The 22832-nt window shown below is 36.2% G+C and overlaps 1 protein-coding gene across 2 annotated transcripts in view; it reads left to right on the top strand.

Moving 5' to 3' along the window:
- Window positions 1–22832, top strand: part of ITPR2 (inositol 1,4,5-trisphosphate receptor type 2) — a 490724-nt gene that overhangs the window by 371548 nt on the left and 96344 nt on the right. For both annotated transcript variants that reach the window (XM_049627177.1, XM_049627176.1), the window contains exons 46-48: window positions 4356–4463; window positions 11810–12002; window positions 15517–15642. In XM_049627177.1, coding sequence (XP_049483134.1) covers window positions 4356–4463; window positions 11810–12002; window positions 15517–15642 — 427 coding nt within the window. The remainder of the gene's footprint in view (window positions 1–4355; window positions 4464–11809; window positions 12003–15516; window positions 15643–22832) is intronic.

Here is a 22832-nt window from a genome sequence, read left to right as displayed (position 1 = left end):
CAAAATAATGTAAAAGATATCCAGGCAGAAAAAAAAATGGTACAGTTATTTCTATTTTGTTTTTTCTTATTATATATTTTTAATTTTCCAATGTATGTGTAGATTACATATATAATTATGAATAAATTTTATTTTAAATGTTTGAACATGTGAGAGAGGCCTCCACATCTTATTTTTTTAAAGTGTCTTTGAGAGTGCCATTATCTTCAATAAAACAAGAAAATGTAGAATCATCTCATTAACACTGCAGGAAAGAGAGAAGTCCTGCTGTTTCTGTTAAGTAGTACATACTAAATGAAAATTATCTGTATAGACTTGTACTATTCATTATATCACATAAAATGGCATTGTTGATTTCTTAAAATCATTATGTTAATTTTAATACTATAAAGTAACTATAAAGAAGTAAAAGTTTTTAATAAATAAATTTATAAGAAATTATTCAAATTAATGTCTTACATTGGAAAGCTATCCTTTGTTTATGATTTAAGAGTTCTGATATTTATATTTAATTTATTAAACAAATATGTATTGAATATCTACTATGTGCCAGACACTGTTCTAAGCCTTGGAAATATAACAGTGAACAAAATGGATGAAAATCTCTGTTCTCTAAGAACATAAGCTTACTCTGTTGTGGCAGAGATAGTTAATGAAGACATTGATAATAAAATATGGTATGTCAGATCATAGTATGCTATGGGGAAAAATAAAGGAGGAAATGTTGTTGGATGTATTAGGAAAGATGGACGAGGTCATTATTCAAAGCATGTTTATTGATAAGCCAGTATTTGAAAGGAGTCCTGAAGAAGGTGAGGAAGCAAACCATGCAGGTGTCTAGAGGAAGAGGATCCAGAAAGGGAACACCTACAAAGCCTTGAGATGGATACACGCTTCTCAGGTTGAAGGAACAGTCAGGAGCCCAGAAGGGCTGGGATCTTGGGGAGGTACCAGGAGAGTAATGAGAAAGGTGTAACAAGGCCAGATTCTATTGGCCTCGTTGGCCATGGTGAAGACTTGGCTCTAACTCTAACTGAGATGGCAGCCATTGGAGGGTTTTGAGTCGAAGAGGCATGATTGTCCCAAAAAGATGACTCTGGCTCCTGTGTTAAGGCTAAACTCTGGGAGACCAGGGTGACTCAGGGAGACCAGTTAAAGGCTATTGCAATATTCCAGGTGAGAGAAGATGGTGGCTCAGGGCAGTGTGGTGATGGAGACCAGATGATAGATATATGGTTACACCTAAAACCTGATCAGTACTAGTCACTGCTCCCTGCCCCCCATCAGTGAGTTCCACTTTAAGTATCTCAGGCTGGCTTGCCTTTTCTAACTAGTACTTTTCTTCTAGCACTTCAACTGCAACACATTTTTTTAAAGACATTAGAAGCTACAATTCATTGATCCTACCACCTTTTCATTGTCCCTCTTGGCTTCATTACCTTTGTAATTCAGCTTAGCTTCCATGGACCCATTGAAAGTCCTAGCATGGACTCTTAATTTCCACGTATGTCTTTTTGGTGTGTTGTTGACCTTGTCCTGAAAAACCACAAATCCCATTAATTACAATTCTGTCTACTTATGCCTGGACCCAGACAGCTGAACCTCACTGGAGAAAAACACACAAACATGCTTACTGACCTCGCTTTCACCATCACAGAAAGGGAGCTCTTAGGACTTCCTGACAATCCTACTACATTTTCCAAGTGTGTTCACTTTCCCTAGCTCACCATCTCATATCTTCTCTTCCTCAAATTTCCAACACCTCCTTTCTCATCCTCATTATCAGCTTCCTACTACACTGAGAAAATAAAAGTAACCAGGAAAAAACCCAAAACTTTTCTGTGTTCCCATCATCAAAACTAACACCCTCCTGACTCTGCGCCCATAGCTCTGCTGTCAGTATGGTTGAATTTGTATCTATCTAAGGCAAAAACCTTCCACTTACATCTTAGATTATTCCATTCTCACCTAGTCAAGATGTTGCTTTAGCAAACGTTCCAGCTCTCTCAAAATTAAACGAACATGATGTTATAATTCTCATCTTTAAAAATACCTCCCTTTTGCCTTATCCATTTGTCTAGCTACCACCCTGTCTCTTGGCTCCCCCTTATAGTGGTGATTTTCAAGAGTTGCCTATACTCATTGTTTATACTTCTTATCCACGCATTCTTACTTCAACTTGTTACATTAGGCTTTGGTGTCCACCATTCTCTGAAACTGTTGCTGTCGAGGTTATCAGTGACTTTTAACTGTCACTTCCTGGTCATCATTTGATTCAACTGTCATCAACTTTTGACACAAATGATCACTCCCTCCATCCTGAAGTTCTTTCTTCATTTGGCTGCCAGGACGCCTGATTTCACTGGTTTTGTTCCGACCTCCCTGGCGCAAATTTCTCAGTCTTCTTTTCAGATTCCCCTCCTCTTCCTAAATTCTATTGGTGTTCTTTGGATCTCTTTTCTCTGTCTGAGCTCACTTTTAGGTCATCTCATTAAGCTCATGATTTTAAGTATGACACATATACTGATGACACCTCAGTACATAGTTCCATTCCCGAACTCTGCACAGAACTCTTGATAAACACGTCCATCCAACAGCCTGCTCATCGTCTCCTTTTGCATGATATATAAAGTTTCATGTGTCCAAAATCAAAGTTTTGATTTTCTCTCCCTAAATATGGTCCTTCTGCATTTTTCCTTAGTTACTGGAATTTCTAAGCCTTCAGTTGCTCAGGTCTATACCGTTGGGGTCAATCCTAACTCCTTCATGCCCTAGATGCAAACTGTAAACAAGTCATGCCAATTTTACCTTCAACAAACTTCTTAAAACATATGCTAATGTGCCTAAATGATTATAATAATTCTATCCTTTGAAACATATTTAGAATTTTAGAAGCACCTATAAGTCACAACAAATTTCATGACTACAGTTTGTAATAAAAATCTGTATAATTCACATTTAGTCAAGAATGAAATGTAAATGGTTTTCTTGAGTGAATTATAAATATCCCTGAAAGCCAATCTAAAATAATAGCTTTGGAAATGATTTGCTTTAGAGCAGCATCAATGGAATGAATATTTAATTTACCACGTTACCACTTACAAGTATAATTTTTATGAGGTTTTATAGGTCCTGGATTATTGTTTAAAATTTATCTCCATTCTTAATAATCACAATTTGAGTTAACATCTTAAGAATAGTACAAAGACTTATTTATTGCTCTGTAAGTTGATAAGAATACTATGAAACCATACTGCTTGAGTTCAATACTGGCTCTATCATTTTCTAGAGACATTATCATGGGCAACTCCCTTAAATGCTCTGTGCCTCAGTTTCCTTATCTGTAAAATGGGGATAATACGAGTGCCTACTTTAGGATTTCCTAGAAGGATCAAATGAGACCATGCACTTAAGTGTTTAGGATTAGTGGCTGGCACAAGGTAAGAGATAGGAATGGTGCCAGGAATAAGAATTATATGTGGATTCTTTTTACTAGAAGCCCTCAGGAAACTTGAGGCATGAGTAGAATACCTGAAAGGTTAAAGACATTGCAGGGTTTCAGGAATTGTTCAAGACAGCCATAAAAGTGATATGTGAAGGCATCATGTATTAGTTATTTACAACGTGAGAGAACTGGCAACAAATGTCATAGACGTTCAAATGGGAGAGAAAGATTACTTCTATCAACAGAAGTTTAAGACAATTTGTGGTGAAATTTTTATTCTGTAAATGCCATTTCCACTCCTAATAAAACTGAGAAAAGTATGAATTCTGACATATGAATATTCAGAAGCATAGGACTTTAGTACAAACTGCTAATGTAGAGAGCTTTGATTAGATTCCATAAGAGAAATTCCTCTGAAATATAAATACCTATTTATTTGTGTATATAGAAGCTGCCATTTATATTGGTACTGTTACCTACTGAAGTATCACACTGCTGATCAAGTTGTTTTAGATATGCATGTATTTTAAATCTATTATAGGGAGTATCAGTTATATATCTCTGCAGGTGTTTCTTCTTCCTGGCTCAATTATACATTTATCTAAGATATAAATTTAATCAACAGATAGTAAGTGAACACCTACTCTGGGAGAGACACGGTCTTCTCATGAGAGGAACATATATATTGCCAAACAAAAAAATGTAAAATTGATATGGTAATAACAGCTGATCCTTATAGTTTCATTATTTATAGCTTTCAAATGGACATGCCTTACTGAAGTGTAATTAATCACCGTTAACCCCAGAACTGTGAAGCTATGTGTACAAGTGGACAAAGTAATTTCAAAGTTTAATCCCAGGAAAGGGGGAAAAAGAGACCTAAATCCTTTTCTCTTCTCTTTCCCTCTAGTTGGCCCGTCACAACAAACTCTTACAACAGATGCTCAAACCAGGATCAGATCCAGATGATGGGGATGAAGCCTTAAAATATTATGCCAATCACACTGCACAGATTGAGGTAACCATCAATTATTTCTTGAAAGGGATCAACTGTGAAAATATATGTTCACTTTCTATTTCAGGACATTTTCATAATTGTTTCCTAGAACAATGAAGCAGAATTTAAAAATATAAACTGGAAAAGTATATATCAAAAGATAAGATGTGAAGAGTCATCTATAAGAAATCAAGGTGCATATCTTTCAAAGCAGTCTTTGATTTTGGCAGATAAAGCAGTCTTTAGCTTTTGGCCAGAACTATATCTAAATTTTCTTTTGTAATTAATGTGACTTTTGTTTTGTTTTGGTCATAGAAGCAATCATTGCAGAGCAGTGGTGTTTTCATGAAAAGATTATTATAATAGAAGTATCATTCAAGAAAAGCATGCTCGGTCAAAACTCTAAAAGGCTAATTAAAAGAGATCTCTGTGTAAGATAGTGTTCAAAAGTATGGAAGGCACTATAAAGTTTTCATATTGATAGCATAAACTTGGAATGATTTATAGCAGTTTCCATTTTCAGTATGCAGCAATTGATGCCCTACCCCCTAAATGAAACATTATTTAATAGCTGGTGGCAACTCAGAAGGTGGAGGTCAACATGGACTTATCATTATGTGTTGTGAGACCCATCTGGCTGTCATTTACTAGCTATGGTATCATTTTGACACTAGTTGGCAGAGCTAATCAGGCAGAAGTGAGCAGAGTAGTTGACGCTTGTCACTCGTAATTTACATTCATACATTTATTCACTTTGGCAGGTATTTTTTGAGTTTTCAGCAGAATGCATGATGGGTAACACTGCTATTAACTCTCAGGGTATATTATCACTACACCTTGTTGTTTCCTATTGCCAAACATTTGGAATAATGAGCATTATTACCTCATATCACAGGATGGATCTCTTGCTCACGTTTATAGACATGAATAATACTGCAGCCTTGGTGGGAGATTTGACCCTGGTAGAACCCATGAGCTGGACCAGAAGCAGAAACATTCTTTATTGCATCAGGTGCTTAGAGACAGAGAGGCTGGCCAAGTCAGGAAGCTGGGGAAATTGATACAAATTTATCACCAAACCACTTAGGTTCTGAGGAAGGTCCCAGAAGTCACAGTACAAAGCTACAGGATTAGAAGAGGTAGGAATAGGAGGTGGGCTGGGTGGGTCAGAGGAAGGGTCCAGTTAATACCTGTGTGAGAGATGGCAGCTATCATTTGAGGTTGGATTTTTACTGGTTTCCCAGCAATGAGGAGGTATTTCACTGCAAATACACAACTTTAGTAATTTGTTAGCAGATCACTTACTCTCCATCACATACAGAAGATAATTCTGTGTAATAAGTGCATAAACAAAGGGCGAAGGAAATGTAGAGAAAACAGCAATTAACTGTGCCTGGGGAGTTTCAGGATGGATTTTACAGACAGTTGCCAAAAAAATATATTAAAGATTGAGTAGAAGTTTCTTCATTAAAGATTGGGCACAGAATTTCAGATAGAAGTAAATGAAAGAAAGATGTGAAAGAACATATGAGTGGGAGTGTCTCTTTTCAAAAGAACAACTGTGAAAGATGATGGTATTGAAGATGACTACACTGGAGAAAAACGTGTGTGTGTGTGTGTGTGTGTGTGCATGCACGCATGCGTGCGTGCACGTCTCTGTGTGTGTATAGGATATTTATAATGCTCCTTATAATATGTGATCACCTAAGGAAAAGGGTATGGAAAAGGACACCCCTGGGCTTCTGGTCTGAATAAATAAGCAGAACTGGTGTTGCGCATTGGGGGCCTAGCTCTGAGACCCCAGAGAAAGGAAGACCATTTGTTGGTTCTTGGATAAATAGAACTTGAGGTGACTTTGAGGCATGCATGAAGTTGGGTACAGAAGTCCAGGGTTCAAAGGAACAGTCTGGACTGATGATCTAACTTATACATGTTGACCAGTCCTCATGCTCATTGGAAGACCAGCTCATATGCCCCACGCAGAGAGGCCTCTCACCCTTCTATCAGGCATTCATTAGTTTCATCCCACTGCACCTCCCACAACAGTCTGATCATGCTGTTAAATATATCATATTGGAATATGTGTATTATGTATCACTTGTCCCTTCCTTGAGACAGGGCCCATTCTTGATCATCTCTATGTTTCCAAAACTGACACTGTGCCTGGAGCACCACCATAATAATGATTATTGTTGAAAATAATAGGTTTTCTAAAGTTATAGACTGAAAGACACTGGGAAATTTGAAGGACCTTGTGGGTCACCCATCCAAAGAGAAATTATTCTGTAATGATCCTGCTTCCACTTCCAATTCTTCCTGTGATAGAGATCTCACTACTTAAGAAGGAAACAGATCCAATTTTGAACAATTTGAATAATTAGAAAGTTATTTTTTTATAAAGAGTGCACATCAGCCCACTTTAATGTTTACCCAGTGTTCAGAACATTTGCTCCTCCATCAGCATGATAGCTTGGCTGTACCATTTGAAGACCCATGATGATCACTAAGCTATAGCCTCCTATAGATTGGGATTCATGATGTTTTTTCACTTTGAATTCCCCAGAGCTCCTTACCTAAGGAGTGAATAGTCATTTGTTGAATAAATATATTGAAAACATTATCCATTTTGGCTTTTTACAGTTAATACATCCCCCTTGTCTGCAGCAATCCCTCTAGTCTGTAGGTGCCCCCTTGTAAAATGTGACAACCAGAATCAAACATAGCATCTCATAAAGGACTGAATAGTTTGGTTTGTAATAAATAAGGCTCTATTTATTTTTCAAAATTAATCTTAATTTTAATTTTTGATTTAAATTTTTAAAAAGTCAAAAGCAATGCACCCATTTTTCCCACATCCCGTCCCCTGACTCTGGCAACCACCAATCTATTGTCTGTATCTATGTATATCTATTGTATGTATCTATTTATATTCAGAGTCCACATATAAGAGAGATCATGTGCTATTTGTCTTTCTCTATCTGACTTTTTTCATTTATATGAATAATATAAATGGACCCTTGAGGTCCATTCATTTGTTGTCATAAATGGTGAGATTTTGTTATTCTTTATGGCAAATACTCCTCTGTGTATATATACCACCATTTTCTTTACCCATTCATCCATTGACAGACACTTAGGTTGTTTCCATAATCCGACTATTGTAAATAGTGTTGCAGTGAACATGGGGGTGCAGATATTTTTCAGATTAGTATTTTTGTTTATTTTGGATAAATATGCAAAAGTGGAATTGCTGGATCACATAGTAGTTCCAATTTTAATTTTTGAGGAACCTCCATATTGTTTTCTACAGTGGCCACACCAATTTACATTTCCACCAAGAGTGCACAAAGGTTCCCTTTTCTCCACATCTTCACCAATACTTAATATTTCTAGTCTTTTTGATAATAGTCATTCTAACATGTGTGAGATCATATCACATTGTGGTTTTGATTTGAAGTTTCTTGATGATGAATGATGTAGGGCATCTTTTCATGTATTTATTGCCCATTTGTCTATCTTCTTCAGAAAATTATCTATTCAGATCTTCTGCCCATTTTTTAATCAGATTGGGTTTTTCCGCTATTGAGTTGTATGAATTCTTTATATAGTTTGGCTATTAGCCCCTTATTGGATATTTGATTTGCATATATTTTCTCCCATTCAGTAACTTGCTTTTTCACTTTGTTGATGGTTTCCTTTGATGTGCAAAAGCTTTTTAGTTCGATGTAGTCCCACTTGTTTATTTTTGCTTTTGTTGCCTTAGCTTTTGTCATGTGATTTAAATCATCATCTTCAAGACCTATGTCAAGGAACTTACTACCTGTTTTCTTCTAAGACTTTTTGTGGTTTCAAGTCTTCTGTTTAAGTTTTGATCATTTTGAGTTAATTTTTGTGTACTGTGTAAGGTAGTGGTCCAGTTTCATTCTTTTGCATGTAGCTGTCCAATTTTCCAAACCATTTATTGAAGAGACTGTCCTTTCCTCATTTTGTGTTCTTGGTTCCTTCATGGTTAACTAATTGACCACATATGCATGGATTTATTTCTGGGGTCTCTATTGTGATCCATTCATCTGTGTTTCTGTTTTTATGCCAATACCACACTGTTTCATTACTATAGCTTTGTAATACTGTTTGAAATCAGGGAGTGTAATTTCTGTCTGTAACTTGCTTTGGCTATCTGGGGTCTTCAGTGGTTCCATACAAATTTTAAGACTGTTCCTTTTTTGTTAGGAGTGTTTGTTCCATTTGAAAAATATCATGGAAATTTTGACAAGGATTGCATTGAATCTGTATATTGCTTAGGGTAGTATGGATATTTTTTAAAAATATTAGTTTTTCCAAACAATGAGCATGAAATATTTTTCCATTTATTTGTGGCTTCTTCAATTTCTTTCATTGGTGTCTTACAGTTTTTAATACATAGATCTTTTAGCTCCTTGATTAAATTTATTTCTAGGTATTGGAGAGAGAGAGAGAGAGAGCGAGCACACAAGTGGGGGAGAGGAGCAGAGGGAGAGAAAGACAGACAGAGAGAGAATATCTTAAACAGGCTTTATGCTCAGTGCAGAACTCCATGTGGGGCTTGATCCCATGACCCTGGGATCATGACCTCAGCCAAAATCTAGAGTTGGATGCTCAAATGACTGAGCCACCTAGGAGCCACTGTTGTGTTCTTTTTGATGAAATTCTGAATGAGGTTGTTTTCTTTATTTCTCTTTCTGATAGTTCATTATGAGTGCATAGCAATACAACAGAGTTTTGTGTATTAATTTTTGTGTCTTGCCACTTTACTGAATTTGTTTAGTATTCCTAACACTTTTTTGTTGGAGTATTTAGGGTTTTCTATACCTAATATCATGTCCTCTAGATATAGTGACCATTTAACTTCTTTTTTTCCAATTTGGATGCCTTTTATTTTGTTTTCTTGTCTAATGGCTCTGGTTAGGACTTCTAATACTATGTTGAATAAAAGTGATATGTGTCTTGAGAACCAGAACAGGGCAGGGTTACCTAGTGAGCAAAAAGTGTGATGGGACAAAACAGAAGAATTAATGTTGATTTCAACACATCATTGTCTTGGTACTGATCTTAGAGGAGGAACTTTCAGCTTTGTACTGTTGGTATATTATGATAGCTGTGTGACTTTGTCAGGTATGGCTTTTATGTTGAGATATGTTCCCTCTATACCCACTTTGTTGAAAGTTTTTACCATAAATGGATGTTGAACTTTCTCAAATGCTTTTTCTGCATCTGTTGAACTGATTATATGATTTTAATGTTTTATTTTGTTACTGTACTACATCACATTGACTGATTTGTGGATGTTAAACATCCCTTGCGTCCCTGGAGTATATCCCACTTGATCATGGTATACAGACACTATTTCTTAAATGCATCCTGAGAATTTTTTTTTTATGGTTTTATACTTTTGGATCAAGCAAAAAAAAAAAAAAAAACAACGTTTTTTTCCCCCTGCAATATAAATAGGTCCAATTTTTCTTTTGTATAATTGACTTCTTTAACCTGTGTTTGGGAATTTTATTTACTGCTACTAAATTTCATTCTGTGTGTGTATTTTTTTTCATTTTTTAATGTTTATTTATTTTTGATAAAGAGACAGAGACAGAGACAGAAATAGTGCATGAATAGGGGAGGGGCAGCAAGAGCGGGAGACACAAAATCTGAAACAGGCTCTACGCTGTGAACTGTCAGCACAGAGTCGACATGGGGCTCAAAGCCACGAACTGTGAGATCATGACCTGAGCCAAAGTCGGATGCTTAACCGACTGAGCCAACCAGGTGCCCCTTTTTTGTTTGTTTATATGATAGTATTCTAGCATTTAGTTTGCATATTTACATATCATTTAGGATAGCTTATATTACAAGTAACAGAACACCAGATTGACCATTGTTTGAACAATAAAAATATTTGATTATCCCACATAAAATGAAATCTGTAGGTACCGGTAGTTCTACAATTGATTCAATAACTCAAGTGATGTCTTCAGACATGCAAGCCTTTCCTATCTTACTTTGTGTCTTCCTTATTATGCTGGTGATATCTCACCTCAAGGTTGCAAAAGGGCTGCCAGAGTTTTAAGCATCATGCCCTTCTATTACCTTTTGTTCTAAGTGGGAAGAAAAAGAATACAGGCCAAAACAAGAGTTTTTTGTATTTTGTATTTAGTTTTTTGGCTTTATTATTTTGTTTCTTTCATGTGACTCTCTGTTTTTTCAGGAAGCAAAATCTTTCCTGATTCCCTCTCCCCTGCCACCAGGATATTTCTACTTATGCCTCATTTCCTGGAACTAGGTCACATGCTTGCCCCACTATACCAGCCTGTGGTGAAGGGGAGTAGTAGGGTGGCCTTTCTGGCTTAGACCAATCCTGATTCATTCTTGAGGGATAAGCAGAGTATATAAACATGTACCTTGAGATTTAGTCTAAACAAACCCTTGTTGCATGGTGAATTCGTATGAAAATATTCAGCTGGTTTTTGTTTTGTTTAGTCTAACATTAAACTGTCACAAGTACCAAATAAGACAAATTGAAAATAAGGAGTACTTACATCTAGTTATATATTTAAATGGATATTATACCTACAAAAATATGTTTTGCCATGAGTAGGAAACATTTTAATGATATAAAGCACCTTTTTCTATAGAACTCAGGGCACATCACGTTGAGTATGTCATTTGGTCTCCAACAGATCTTTTTAGGAAGAACAAGCTAAGAATAAGATGCAGATATACCAAGTGCTGTGTTTAAGGTTATGCAGCCAATCACTTAGTTCTTAATTCTCTGATGTAACTCATGAAAATAAAAAATGGGTGACAGAAGTTTAATGTTATTCCAGAAAGAATAAAGATTTGGGGTTTTGTTATTTATAACAGTATTTATGATACAGTAATCAGTTAATTTTTCTTTTTTTATTATTTTTTAATATTCATTTATTATTTATTATTCATTTATTCTTTTTTTAATGTTCATTTACTTTTGAGAGAGAGAGAGACCTAGTGTGAGTGGGACAGGGGCAGAGAGAGAGGGAGACACAGAATCTGAAGCAGGCTTCAGGCTATGAGCTGTCCACCCAGAGCCTGACATGGGCTTGAACTCACAAACTGTGAGATCATGACCTGAGCCAAAGTCGGATGCTTAACCGACTGAGCCACCCAGGTGTCCCTAATTTTTCTTAAAGACACCAATGAAAAGTAGTGCACTAAAGGATTATTCTAGGGATTTCATGCTGGCATGTTTTTTCAAACTTAATTAATAAAATATCATTCATAAACTCATGCTAAAAACACAAAATAGTCTAAGACTGAAGTGCCCAAAAGCTAAAGCAAATGCACATTAATATTTTCAGATTGTTCGGCATGATAGGACAATGGAACAAATAGTTTTTCCTGTCCCCAATATATGTGAATACCTTACGCGAGAATCCAAGAGCCGTGTGTTCAACACAACTGAAAGGGATGAACAAGGAAGTAAAGTGAATGACTTTTTCCAGCAAACTGAAGATCTCTACAATGAAATGAAGTGGCAGAAGAAAATCAGGAGTAAGTACAATAAAGTAAAATGGTTAGTTTTGAGCATAATGGTAGATAAGTTGGTACTTTAGGATACATAACAGGATTCATTTAAATTTTTTTTACAGCTTATTTATTTATTCTGAGCGAGAGTGTGAGTAGAGCAGGGACAGAGAGAGAGGTAGAGAGAGAATCCCAGGTAGGCTTTATGCTGTTAGTGCAGAGTCTGATGCAGGGCTTGATCCATGAGATCATGACCATGAGATCATGACCTGAGCGCAAACCAAGAGTCGGACGCTTAACTGACTGAGCCACCCAGGCATCCCTAAATTGGCTTTTAATTTCTTGCCATTTGATGGTACTCAAATCACTTATAAGCTTAAGAATATAATCTCAGTCCACACCTGAGTGAGAGCTGAGACACCTGTGGCTTAACAGAAACAGAAGACTACATTAGATCATCTTTTAGTGCTGATCCTGTAGTTTTATAAATATTATGAAATGCAAGCTTGCAGCTGTATGTTTCAACTGCTGAACAGCTGCAAGTCTGCTGTCCTTGAATGGGCTCTGACTGGCCTTAACGATCAGTGAATGGGATGGAGAGACATCGGCACCAGCATGCTTGTCCTCTCTTATCTTAAGATCCTATGAGTGAATAGATTGTTTAATGTTTTCTTGAAAGTCATTCTTTCTTTCAAAATATCTTTACCTTGCCAAGTCAGACTAAAAATTCTATGGCACTTGTATAAAAATAAAGCAATGTTATAATTTTACAGTTAAAAATTAATATAATGCAGGAGCGCCTGGGTAGCTCAGTCACTTGAGCATCGTTCTTGATTTCAGCCTACGTCATAATCTCATAGTTGTGAAACTGTAACTCGTGTTGGGCTCCACACTGTGGAGCCTGCTTGAGATTCTCTTTCTCTGCCTCGCCTCTGCCCCTCCCCTCCCCCCAAATTAATATAATACAGTTTCCATTACTTACATCACAGCAGTCAACTCTATATGCAAATATTGAGTTTTAAAATTTTTAAATTCTTTTTTTAAAGTTTATTTATTTGGGGGGTAGGGTCAGAGTGAGAGGGGGCAGAAGATCTGAAGTGGGTTCTGTGCTGACAGCAGAGAAACTGATGTGGGACTTGAAGTCACAAACCTTGAGAACCATGAGAACCTGAGCTGAAGTTGGACACTTAACCAACTGAGCCACCGAGGCACACCTAAAATTTCAAAATTTTAAAGTTTATAATACACTTTAGTTTGCTTCCCCAGATAAGGGATATCATGAGTTTTAAACAAAAATTAGTAGGGGGGAACTCTAGATTAGGTCTTTCCTATCCTTGGGGGATGTTTTCCAGACCAGTAGGCATATGTTCTCAATACCTCCATTCAACAGTGTTTCATCATTCCAGTTTCCTAGGAACTTTACTGAGTGTGGTTTATGGATTTGAGTGGAGCTTGTGACATACCATCTTTGGCTATAAGATTATGGTATCCACTGTTAGGCTTTCTTATCAGAATATTTGAAAAATAAAGAAATGACTCTCCCTTAGCATTTTGCCATATAGAACCTTATGGAATTCAGAGAAAATTTAGGGTGTCTAGAACACATACATGAAAATTCAACAATTTTATTTGGGACATTGGAAAAGCACACATTTTATCCCTGACTAAACTAAGTTGAATAATGAACTAGTGCTTGTGGGGTTTGTTCTTTTTTGGATAAATATTTTATCAATTATTAAAAAACAAATCTTAAAATGAATTTCAATGTACATCTTACATTTAAAGTTTGGAAGCAACTTACTATGAGGTTATAGATAGAATGATTCATTGGATGTACTACAAATGTATGTATCAACATCTTCTATTTTGTCTTAATGTTCAACTTTTCATTTTTTTAAGTTTATTTATTTTGAGTGGGGGGAGAGCATGTGAGGGAGGAAAGGCAGAGAGAGAGGGAGAGAGAGAATCCCAAACAGGCTCCATGCTTCCATCACAGAGCTCAGTGTGGGGCTCGATCTCAAGAACCACGAGATCATGACTTGAACCAAAGTCAAGAGTTGGGCACTTAACCAACTGAGTCATCTGGGTGCCCCAATATTCTGCTTTTTAAAATGAAGACTCCTAATAAAAATGATGGAGATGCAGATATTTACAATTTAAGATACATCAGTCAACTAAATGCCATAGCAAATCATAGCCTGTTTCAGCTTTGGGATCCTTTATTCCAAGAGAAGGAAAACAACATATACTGAAGGGAAGTGCAGTTTATAAGTGAGCAGCAGATCCCAGATTGGAATTCACAGAACATAATTTGAAAAGTTTATAATTTCTCCTTGAAATTTGATGTTCCTTTCTCCCTCATGTAACTCCAATATTTTAGATGTGATGTTTAGATAGTAAGAGTTAGAGAATGGACAAGCTCTGAAAAAGTCATGTGGTCAAATTTGTATGCATTTCATATTTGTTCAGTTATTTAGGAGACGTAGATTTAGTAGATGCACCTACTAATTCATTTCTGAAGATAAATACAGAATCTCATTTCTGAAAATATTCAGTAAAGCCTCTCCCACTTATTAGTACTTCCTATTGTATCTTTCATGTTTTTCTGCCGTTAAAAACCCAAGTTTTTAGGAAGTGTTAAGGTTTAAAACTTAGATATTGTAAGGGGCACCTGAGTGGTTCAGTTGGTTAAGCATCCAACTGTTGATTTCAGCTCAGGTCATGATGTCACAGTTCATGGGATTGATCCCACATTCATGGGATTCTCTTTCCCTCTCTTTTTGCCCTTCCCCCCAATCGTTCTCTCTTTCTCTCTCTCTCTCTCTCTCTCTCAAAAATAAATAAAACTTAGATATTATAAATCATGAGTTCCCAGTAAGCAGTATTATACCATGCTATTAAGGTTCAGAATTTCAGGTTACTTTGGGTCATAGGAATATTCATCAGACATGAGTCTGGTTTGGGCTTTTTTTTTTCCTTTTCCTTTTCTTTTCCTTTTCTTTTCTTTTCTTTTCTTTTCTTTTCTTTTCTTTTCTTTTCTCTTCTTTGCTTCTTCTTTTACTTCTTCTTTTCTTCTTCTTCTTCTTCTTCTTCTTCTTCTTCTTCTTCTGACTGTAAGGCATGGGAGTGGGACCAATTAATCAATATTACTGACTTACAAAGTGATACATACTGTTCTGTTAAGGGGGGCCCCAGGCATCCACTAACCTGTCTTTCCCCTAATCTGCTCTAGGGATGTGTCAGAGGGAATTATTACAGAATCACCTTTTCTGACCGTGTTTAGCAATTGCAAAATTACCCACCCCTTTATAATGGCTTGGGTGTAAATTGGCTGAAGAATAAAGAAGAAATCAAATAGAAAACTCCCTTATGGTACTGATTATAAACTTTCTTAAATAAGTCACTTTGGATGTTTATTTAAATGTGCTTTTATACGACTTTACAAAAACACAATTTAGTAAAATGTTGTTTCAGTAGGGTTCTTGTGTTGAGATCAAAATTAATTCTTCTGTTTTGTCCCATCACACTTTTTGCTCACTAGGTAACCCTGCCCTGTTCTGGTTCTCAAGGCACATATCCCTGTGGGGGAGCATTTCCTTCAACTTGGCTGTGTTCATCAATTTAGCTGTTGCTCTCTTCTACCCATTTGGGGATGATGGAGATGAAGGCAAGTGCTTGTCTTTCTTTAAATGATAAATAATTTTAAAGTTCTAAAAATAATACTCTTAAAAATACATCCCTTAACTAGTTAGAGCTTCAAAATAATAATAAGTTAATTCTTGTTACATAAACTTTTCTGTATTCATTGGAAGTAGACAATGGTGGTAAGTAGATTAGGCAGAAAACAATGGTCAATAGAAATGTTAGTTTTCCAAAACCTCATATACAGAAGAGCTATTAGAGGTATGCTAGACTGGCAAACAAAGCAATGAAAAAGAATTATTATTTCTACCTGATTAGTCTTACTGAAAGCATTTTTAATATGGTATCATCTTAATTATATAAATGTATGGGAAAATGAGAGGTTTCTGCAAAAATATCCATTACGATTACCTTAAATGGTGGAATTTGTAATTTGCTCTCTTCCTTTCTTTTTGTTTTGTTTTAGTTTTCGATAGTGAACACACATGGACTCTGAAAAAAATTTTTTTTAATGTACAGCATAGAGCAGAGTATGATCATAGAGAATATCTCACATTCTCAGATTAGAAGCTAATTCTTGTTTCCAATCTAGGACTTGTCTACATGATGACTGACTGAAATTAATATTATTAAACTAACAATAAATGAAGTTTTACAAAAGCAAAGATAAGAGATATCTCATTTTACATGAAATGGGAAGTAGAAGTGGAATATGCTGAAGGGTGGGACTGTGGAAAGAAAGTTTTGTTTAAGTCTCCCAAAGCACATGGGAAAATATGTTGCAGGCTTTGGATACATTCGGTAAATAGCTCTGAAATGTGTGTGGAGAGAATTGATTGAAGGAAAAGATGAGAAACATTAATAAACAAGAACCACAAAGTGCTTTTATATTTCACCTGTTCATAGAATTATTGTAAGAATTGAATGAGATGCTATATAGGTAAAGCATTTGGAACAGTACCTGGCAAGCATTCCATGAAGCTTAGTTGTTGTTGATGTCACTGTTGTTAAATATTAGTACAACAAAGGGAAGCCCAGTGAAAATAATAGTACAATGAGAGCAACAGGTATTTAAGCCGATTTCAGATGAACTGAAAGTGAGCATGGAGGGAAATGAGAATCCAGGACTAATTTGCTATTTCAAAGCTCTCTTACAGTTAATAGACATCAAAATCCAAACCTTTAGGTATAATTTGAATGCCTTTTTAAAAAGTTTGATATTTTAGAAGGCATGCTTGTACTGAAAGAAGAATACTCAACAGTGGAGCAGATGGGTGAGGAGTGAAATAGAAAACATAGCAAATATTTGGCCATCCGTTGTGGGAAGTTGCAAATACACCAGGAAGTGGAAACAGCTTTCTTTTCACTGTTTAGTCTTATTTAGTGATGACAGCCCTCTTGGCAGAGAAGAATGTAACTCTCGTAAGAAGAGAAGTCCAGCATGAAATGATAAATTGGTATCATCTGCACACAGAACGTTGAGAGTAGGTTGTAGAGTCTCAGTTAATAGAAGCATAAGGTCTTAGATATGGAGGCAATTCTGGAAATCCTCTGATATCAAATCCTCATTTGACAGATAAAGAGATGGAATCCCAGAGAGGCTAAAAAATGGTAGCCTCTCTTTAGTAGAAAGTTAACTCCTTTGTTTCCAATCCAGGACTTTTCTACATAGATAATTGGGTTGGGAGCATATAGATAACAGGAAGATGACAAATCTTCATATAGAAGATTATTTTTTCTGAGTTCCATTCTATGGTATCCCTTACTTGACCACTAGAGCCAATGTATATAGCCTCTGCTGCCACCTATTGTACATGAAATATAATGGTAATGGGCAATGCCACCCCTCTAGACATCTATTTTTTACTCATTCAGGAGAAAGTAAAATATCTGGTACATTTTTGATACTTGCCTAGTAACAGTTATAGCAGTAATATTTATATAATAATAATAGCAGCTGATGTTGTTTACTATTTAGCTTGGGTCGAGCAGAATGCTAAACACTTCACATACATAATTTCATTGACTCTTCCTGACAATCCTATAAAGCAAGCACTTCATCTTTATGGATGAAGATCTGAGGCTTAAGAAGATTTGCCCAATAATTCAGGAGAGGAGTCCATAAATATGTATTTTTTAACAAGCTCCCAAGGTATTGCTGATGCAGCTGGTCATTGAGCAAGCACTTGAAACCACATGTATAGTACAGTTTGGAGTAAGGCTTCAGCGTCAGAAAGAAATAGGACTAACAAAAACACGACTGAAAAACATGGTGCCTCATCATCATGTGAAGATGCAGATTTTACTCTTCCAAAAGGACTGGGTAATAGTTAATACTAGTAACCAAGGTAGAGGCTCAATCTTAGGTGTCCGTGTCGAGTGAGGGGCACTGATGCTAAGAGAGAAGAGAAGGCATGAGCTGCCATTTTGGCAATATGGAATCCCAAGGTCATGTTTGGCTAACCTAATTACAGTTCTGGATGAGTTATTTAATTATAATTCTATGAATAAAGTTAAAATTTTGGTCAGGATTAGCTCAGTCTTTAACCTTCAGTTGTACACTATGCGTAGCTAGGAAGACTGAGAAAACAAAGTCAAAACGGAGAAGCGTACTTGGATATCAGAACTGTCTGGAGAAGGATAATCCTGTGCTGGACATGCAAGTTCTCTAATGCTGGATTTTGTTAGACATAGTCTGGGTGACTACTTGCCAAGAGCACTTGGAGGTGATTTAAAGGTGGATTAGTTGAGCATTAACATTCCTTCCACAAAGTACATGAAAATGATGGAGACATGTCAAAGAACACAAGATCCAACTTGCAAAGCTTCCCAGTGACCACATCTGCAGAAATTTTGAGGAAAAAAAAATGTATTGACAATAATACATAATAACCCATGCAATAAAATGAGAATCTAGGAGTCTATATGGATCATGAGAAAAGAAAGCTCCTCCTTACAATAGTATTCCAATTAATAAAAGTAGAAGGAGAGGCACCTGGGTGGCTCAGTCAGTTAAGCTTCCGACTCTTGATTTTGACTCAGGTCATGATCTCGTGGTTTGTGAATTCAAGCTCTGTGTTGGGTTCTGTGATGACAGTGCGGAGCCTGCTTGGAAATCTCTCTCCCTCTCTCTCTGTCCCCACCCCATTTTTGCTTTGCTCTCTGTCTTTCAAAATAAACTTTAAAAAAAGCATTAAAAGAAAAATTAAAAATAAATGTAGAAGGAATGATGGATATAGAATATCACCATTTAGAATATCACCATTTGGCAAACAATACTGTAGTAAGAATCATCAATTGAATATTAGTACTACATTTAATGGATGCTAAAATTCATAGGTGAATGTTAGATGAAAACGCATAATGAGACACAGGATATTGACATAGTCTCAAAGTGTTTTACCCCAACATACTTATTCATTACGAGAGGAGAAAGAATAACTTTAATTTGGAGAAATCACTTTAAATGATCAGCATTAATGTCACCAGTAATGAGATGTCAATAACAAGTACCTCTTGATATGATCCACTGACAAGGACATGGCAGTATTAGCCAAAAATACATAAACTGAGGAAATTTTAGACAAACCCCAAATTAGGGACATTCTTCAAAATAATTGGTTAGTAATCTTTAAGCTTATGAAAGATAAAGATAGAGGAACGTTTCAAATTAATAGAGACTAAAGAGATATGACAACTGATGTAATATGTGATCCTGGTCCAGATAAAGAATACTAATTGGGCAACTGATAAATTTTGAATAAGGCCTATAGATTAGATAAAAGTGATATATCATAATAAAGTACCTAGGAATAAACTTAACCAAGGAGGTGAAAGACCTGTACTCTGAACAATATAAAACACTGATGAAAGAAACTGGAAATGACACAAAGAAATGGAAAGATATTCCATGCTCACAGACTGAAAGAACCAATATTGTTAAAATGTCCATACTACCCAAAGCAATCTACAGATTTAATGCAATCCCTATCAAAAGACCAACATCATGTTTTACAGAACTAGAACAAATAATCCTAAAATTTTATAGGACGACGAAAGTGGTGGAATATCCAAAGCCGCACAAAGCTGGAGGCATCACAATCCCAGATTTCTATTATACTACAAGGCTGTATAATCAAAACAGTATGGTCTAGCACATACACACACAAAAAGACACATATATCAGTGGAACGGAATAGAGAGCCTAGAAATAAACCCTTGCATTCATGGTCAATTAATCTTTGACAAAGGAGACAAGAATATGCAATGGGAAAAAGATAGTCTCTTCAACAAACGGTGCTCGGAAAACTGGACAGCCACATGCAGAAGAATGAAACTACACCACTTCCTTACGCTATCACAAAAATAAACTCAAGATGGATTAAAGATCTAAATGTGAGACCTGAAACTGTAACAGTCCTAGAAGAAAACATAGACAGCAATCTTTTTGACATCAGCCATAGAGATATTTTTCTAGATCTGTCTCCTCAGGCAAGGGAAACAAAAGCAAAATTAAACTATTGAGACTACTCCAAAATAAAAAGCTTTTTCACAGCAAAAGGAAACCATCAACAAAACCAAAAGGCAACCTACTGAATAGGAGAAGATATTTGCAAATATCCGATAAGGGGTTAATATCCCTTAATAAATGTATTCAAAAACTCAAAACATATTGATTTATATTATCAAGGTATATAAGCAATTCAACACTCCCCCCCAAAAAAATCAATTAAAAAATGGACAGAGCACCTGAGTAGACAATTTTCCAAAGAAGACATACAGATGGCCAGCAGACATATGAAAAGATGCTCAACATCACTCATCATCAGGGAAATGCAAATTAAAACCACAATTAGATATCACCTTACACAGGTCAGAATGGCTAAAATCAAAACAATAAGAAGTAGCAAGTGTTGGTGAAGATGTGAAGATAAAGGAACTCTTGTGCGCTGTTGGTGGGAATGCAAACTGGTGCAGTCACTGTGGAAAATAGTATGGAGGTTCCTCAAAAAGTTAAAAATAGGGTTAAAATAGAATAATTCAACTACTGAGTATTTATCCTGAGAAAATGAACATACTAATTTAAAAAGATATGGGCATCCCTATGTTTATTATAGCATTATTTACAATAGCCAAGATATGGAAGTGAACCCATGTTTATCCAAAAATGAATGGTTAAGTGAAATAAGTCAGTCAGAAAAAGACAAATACAGTATAATTTCACTCATCTGTGGAATTTGAGAAACAAAATAAGTGAACAAACAAAGAAAAAAACAGACAAAAAGACTCTTAAATACTGAGAATAAACTGGTGGCTTCCAGAGAGGAGGTGGGTGGGGAATGAGTGAAATAGAGAAAAAGAATTAAGAGTACGTTTATCTTGATAAGCACTGAAAAATGTATAGAATTGTTAAATCATTTCATTGTTCACCTGGAACTAATATAACACTGCATGTTAATTATACTTCAATTTAAAAAAGAAAAGATGAATAAAAATAAAAAAATGGTGTATTGCATTAATTTCTTGATATTCATGACTGTAATATGGTTATGTAAGATGGAATCCACGTGAGGGGGATATAGTAATTTTGCATTATATTTGCAGCTGTTATATAAATCTGAAAGTGTTTTGGAATGAAAAGTAAAAAACGAAAAGATAAATATGAGGATTCTGTCCAACTCTAAAGTCCCTGGATTCTGGGTATAGACATTGATCATGAAATCACCTGGGAAATCCTGGGCCAAAAAAAAAAAAAAAAAGGCTTTGGTCATAATGAGCCACTTTTCCCAACCCCACACCCTACAGGCTGTTCCAGAGTCATTGTGGCTACTGTGGCAGTGAGGACAGGGATGCTGACAGAGGCAATGGGCTGTGTAAGCTTTCTCCAACCATGTTTTCCAGCCTGATCACACATGAACTGGGAATTACTGGTGTTTATATACCTAGTGTACTGTTGGATTGTAATATTAACTGAGAGTGCATTGTCTCCCTTCAACCATAGTAGTGGTGTATAATAATTAACAGAAGGGTCACCTGGGTGGCCCAGTGAGTTAAGCAGCCAACTCTTGATTTCGGCTCTGGTCATGATCTCATGGTTCCTGAGATAGAGCCCTACTTCTTAAGATTCTCTCTCTCCCCCCTTGCCTGCTGCCCCTTCCCCATGTGCATGTGTACTTTCTTTCTCAAAAAAGTTTTTGAGAATAAAATAAATAGAATAAATATAAAAGAAGTAATTAAAGGGAGGTACTTAAGGGGAAGGTGATTCTCAGGGGATCAGCTTAGTGCACTCTCTCCCCAAATCCTGCTGTAGATCATTGCCTTTCATTGCCAGGCTTTGAAGAGCTCAGTTTGAATTTTGTTTGTTTGTTTGTTTGGGGGAATATTATGCAGTAGTTTTTATTTATTCAACTACAAAAACTATGGCAATTTTTTTGATGGGTAACACTTTAGAGTAACACTATATTGCTATACATTTGGTTGAGGATCAGATTGGATTCAGGAACAAGTGAAAACAATAACAAAAATCTTCAAACATTGAAGCAAAGAAATACTTTTTTTCTCCCCTTTAATTAAATGCTACTTTCCCATAGGCTTCCCTAGACTGGTTTGCAGTCTAAGGTGATAGGAAACAAGGCTTTGGGCATTCTCAAGAGACTGCAGGTTAAGCTATGGTGCCAAGGAGGAGACTGAAACCCTGATCTGAGTGTTAATCTTAGGCATGTTCTGAGAACAGAGGCAGATTCTCAAATGTTGCCTAGTGTTCTTTCCTCTGAACCAATTATATTTTCCCTTCTCTGGCTAATTCAATGCAGTAACAATCCTGTCACTACCTTTCCTGGTTATGTGGAGGGAACCTGACAGGAATGTGTGGCTTCTGACTGGAGAGACAATGGACTAGCTTTGATCTATCTCCTCCTGAACAGTGAGGAGTTGCTGAGGAAGGCCTCTTTGGGCAACTGAAAGGTCCTGTGTCTTGGGATAAACATTTCTTACCCTTGGGAAATGGAGAACCTCTCAGCATGAAACTGTGAGCTCTTGAAGGCATTTCCACTTGACCGCTCTCCTCTGTCCCACACGATTCAACTTGGTAACTGGGCTGTAGGAAACTTTGTTAGATGTAAAAACAAAAAGAAGTTAACACAGGTCACTTTTTATGCCATTCTAAATATTTTGGGTTTTTTCTCTCATTTCCTCTTTACCATTTTTGGAGAGGAA

Source organism: Panthera uncia, chromosome B4 (genome assembly GCF_023721935.1).
Source record: "Panthera uncia isolate 11264 chromosome B4, Puncia_PCG_1.0, whole genome shotgun sequence".
NCBI classification, from domain to species: domain Eukaryota; kingdom Metazoa; phylum Chordata; class Mammalia; order Carnivora; family Felidae; genus Panthera; species Panthera uncia.
Note: the sequence above shows the minus strand (reverse complement) of the source record. Positions and strands in the feature narration are given on the sequence as shown.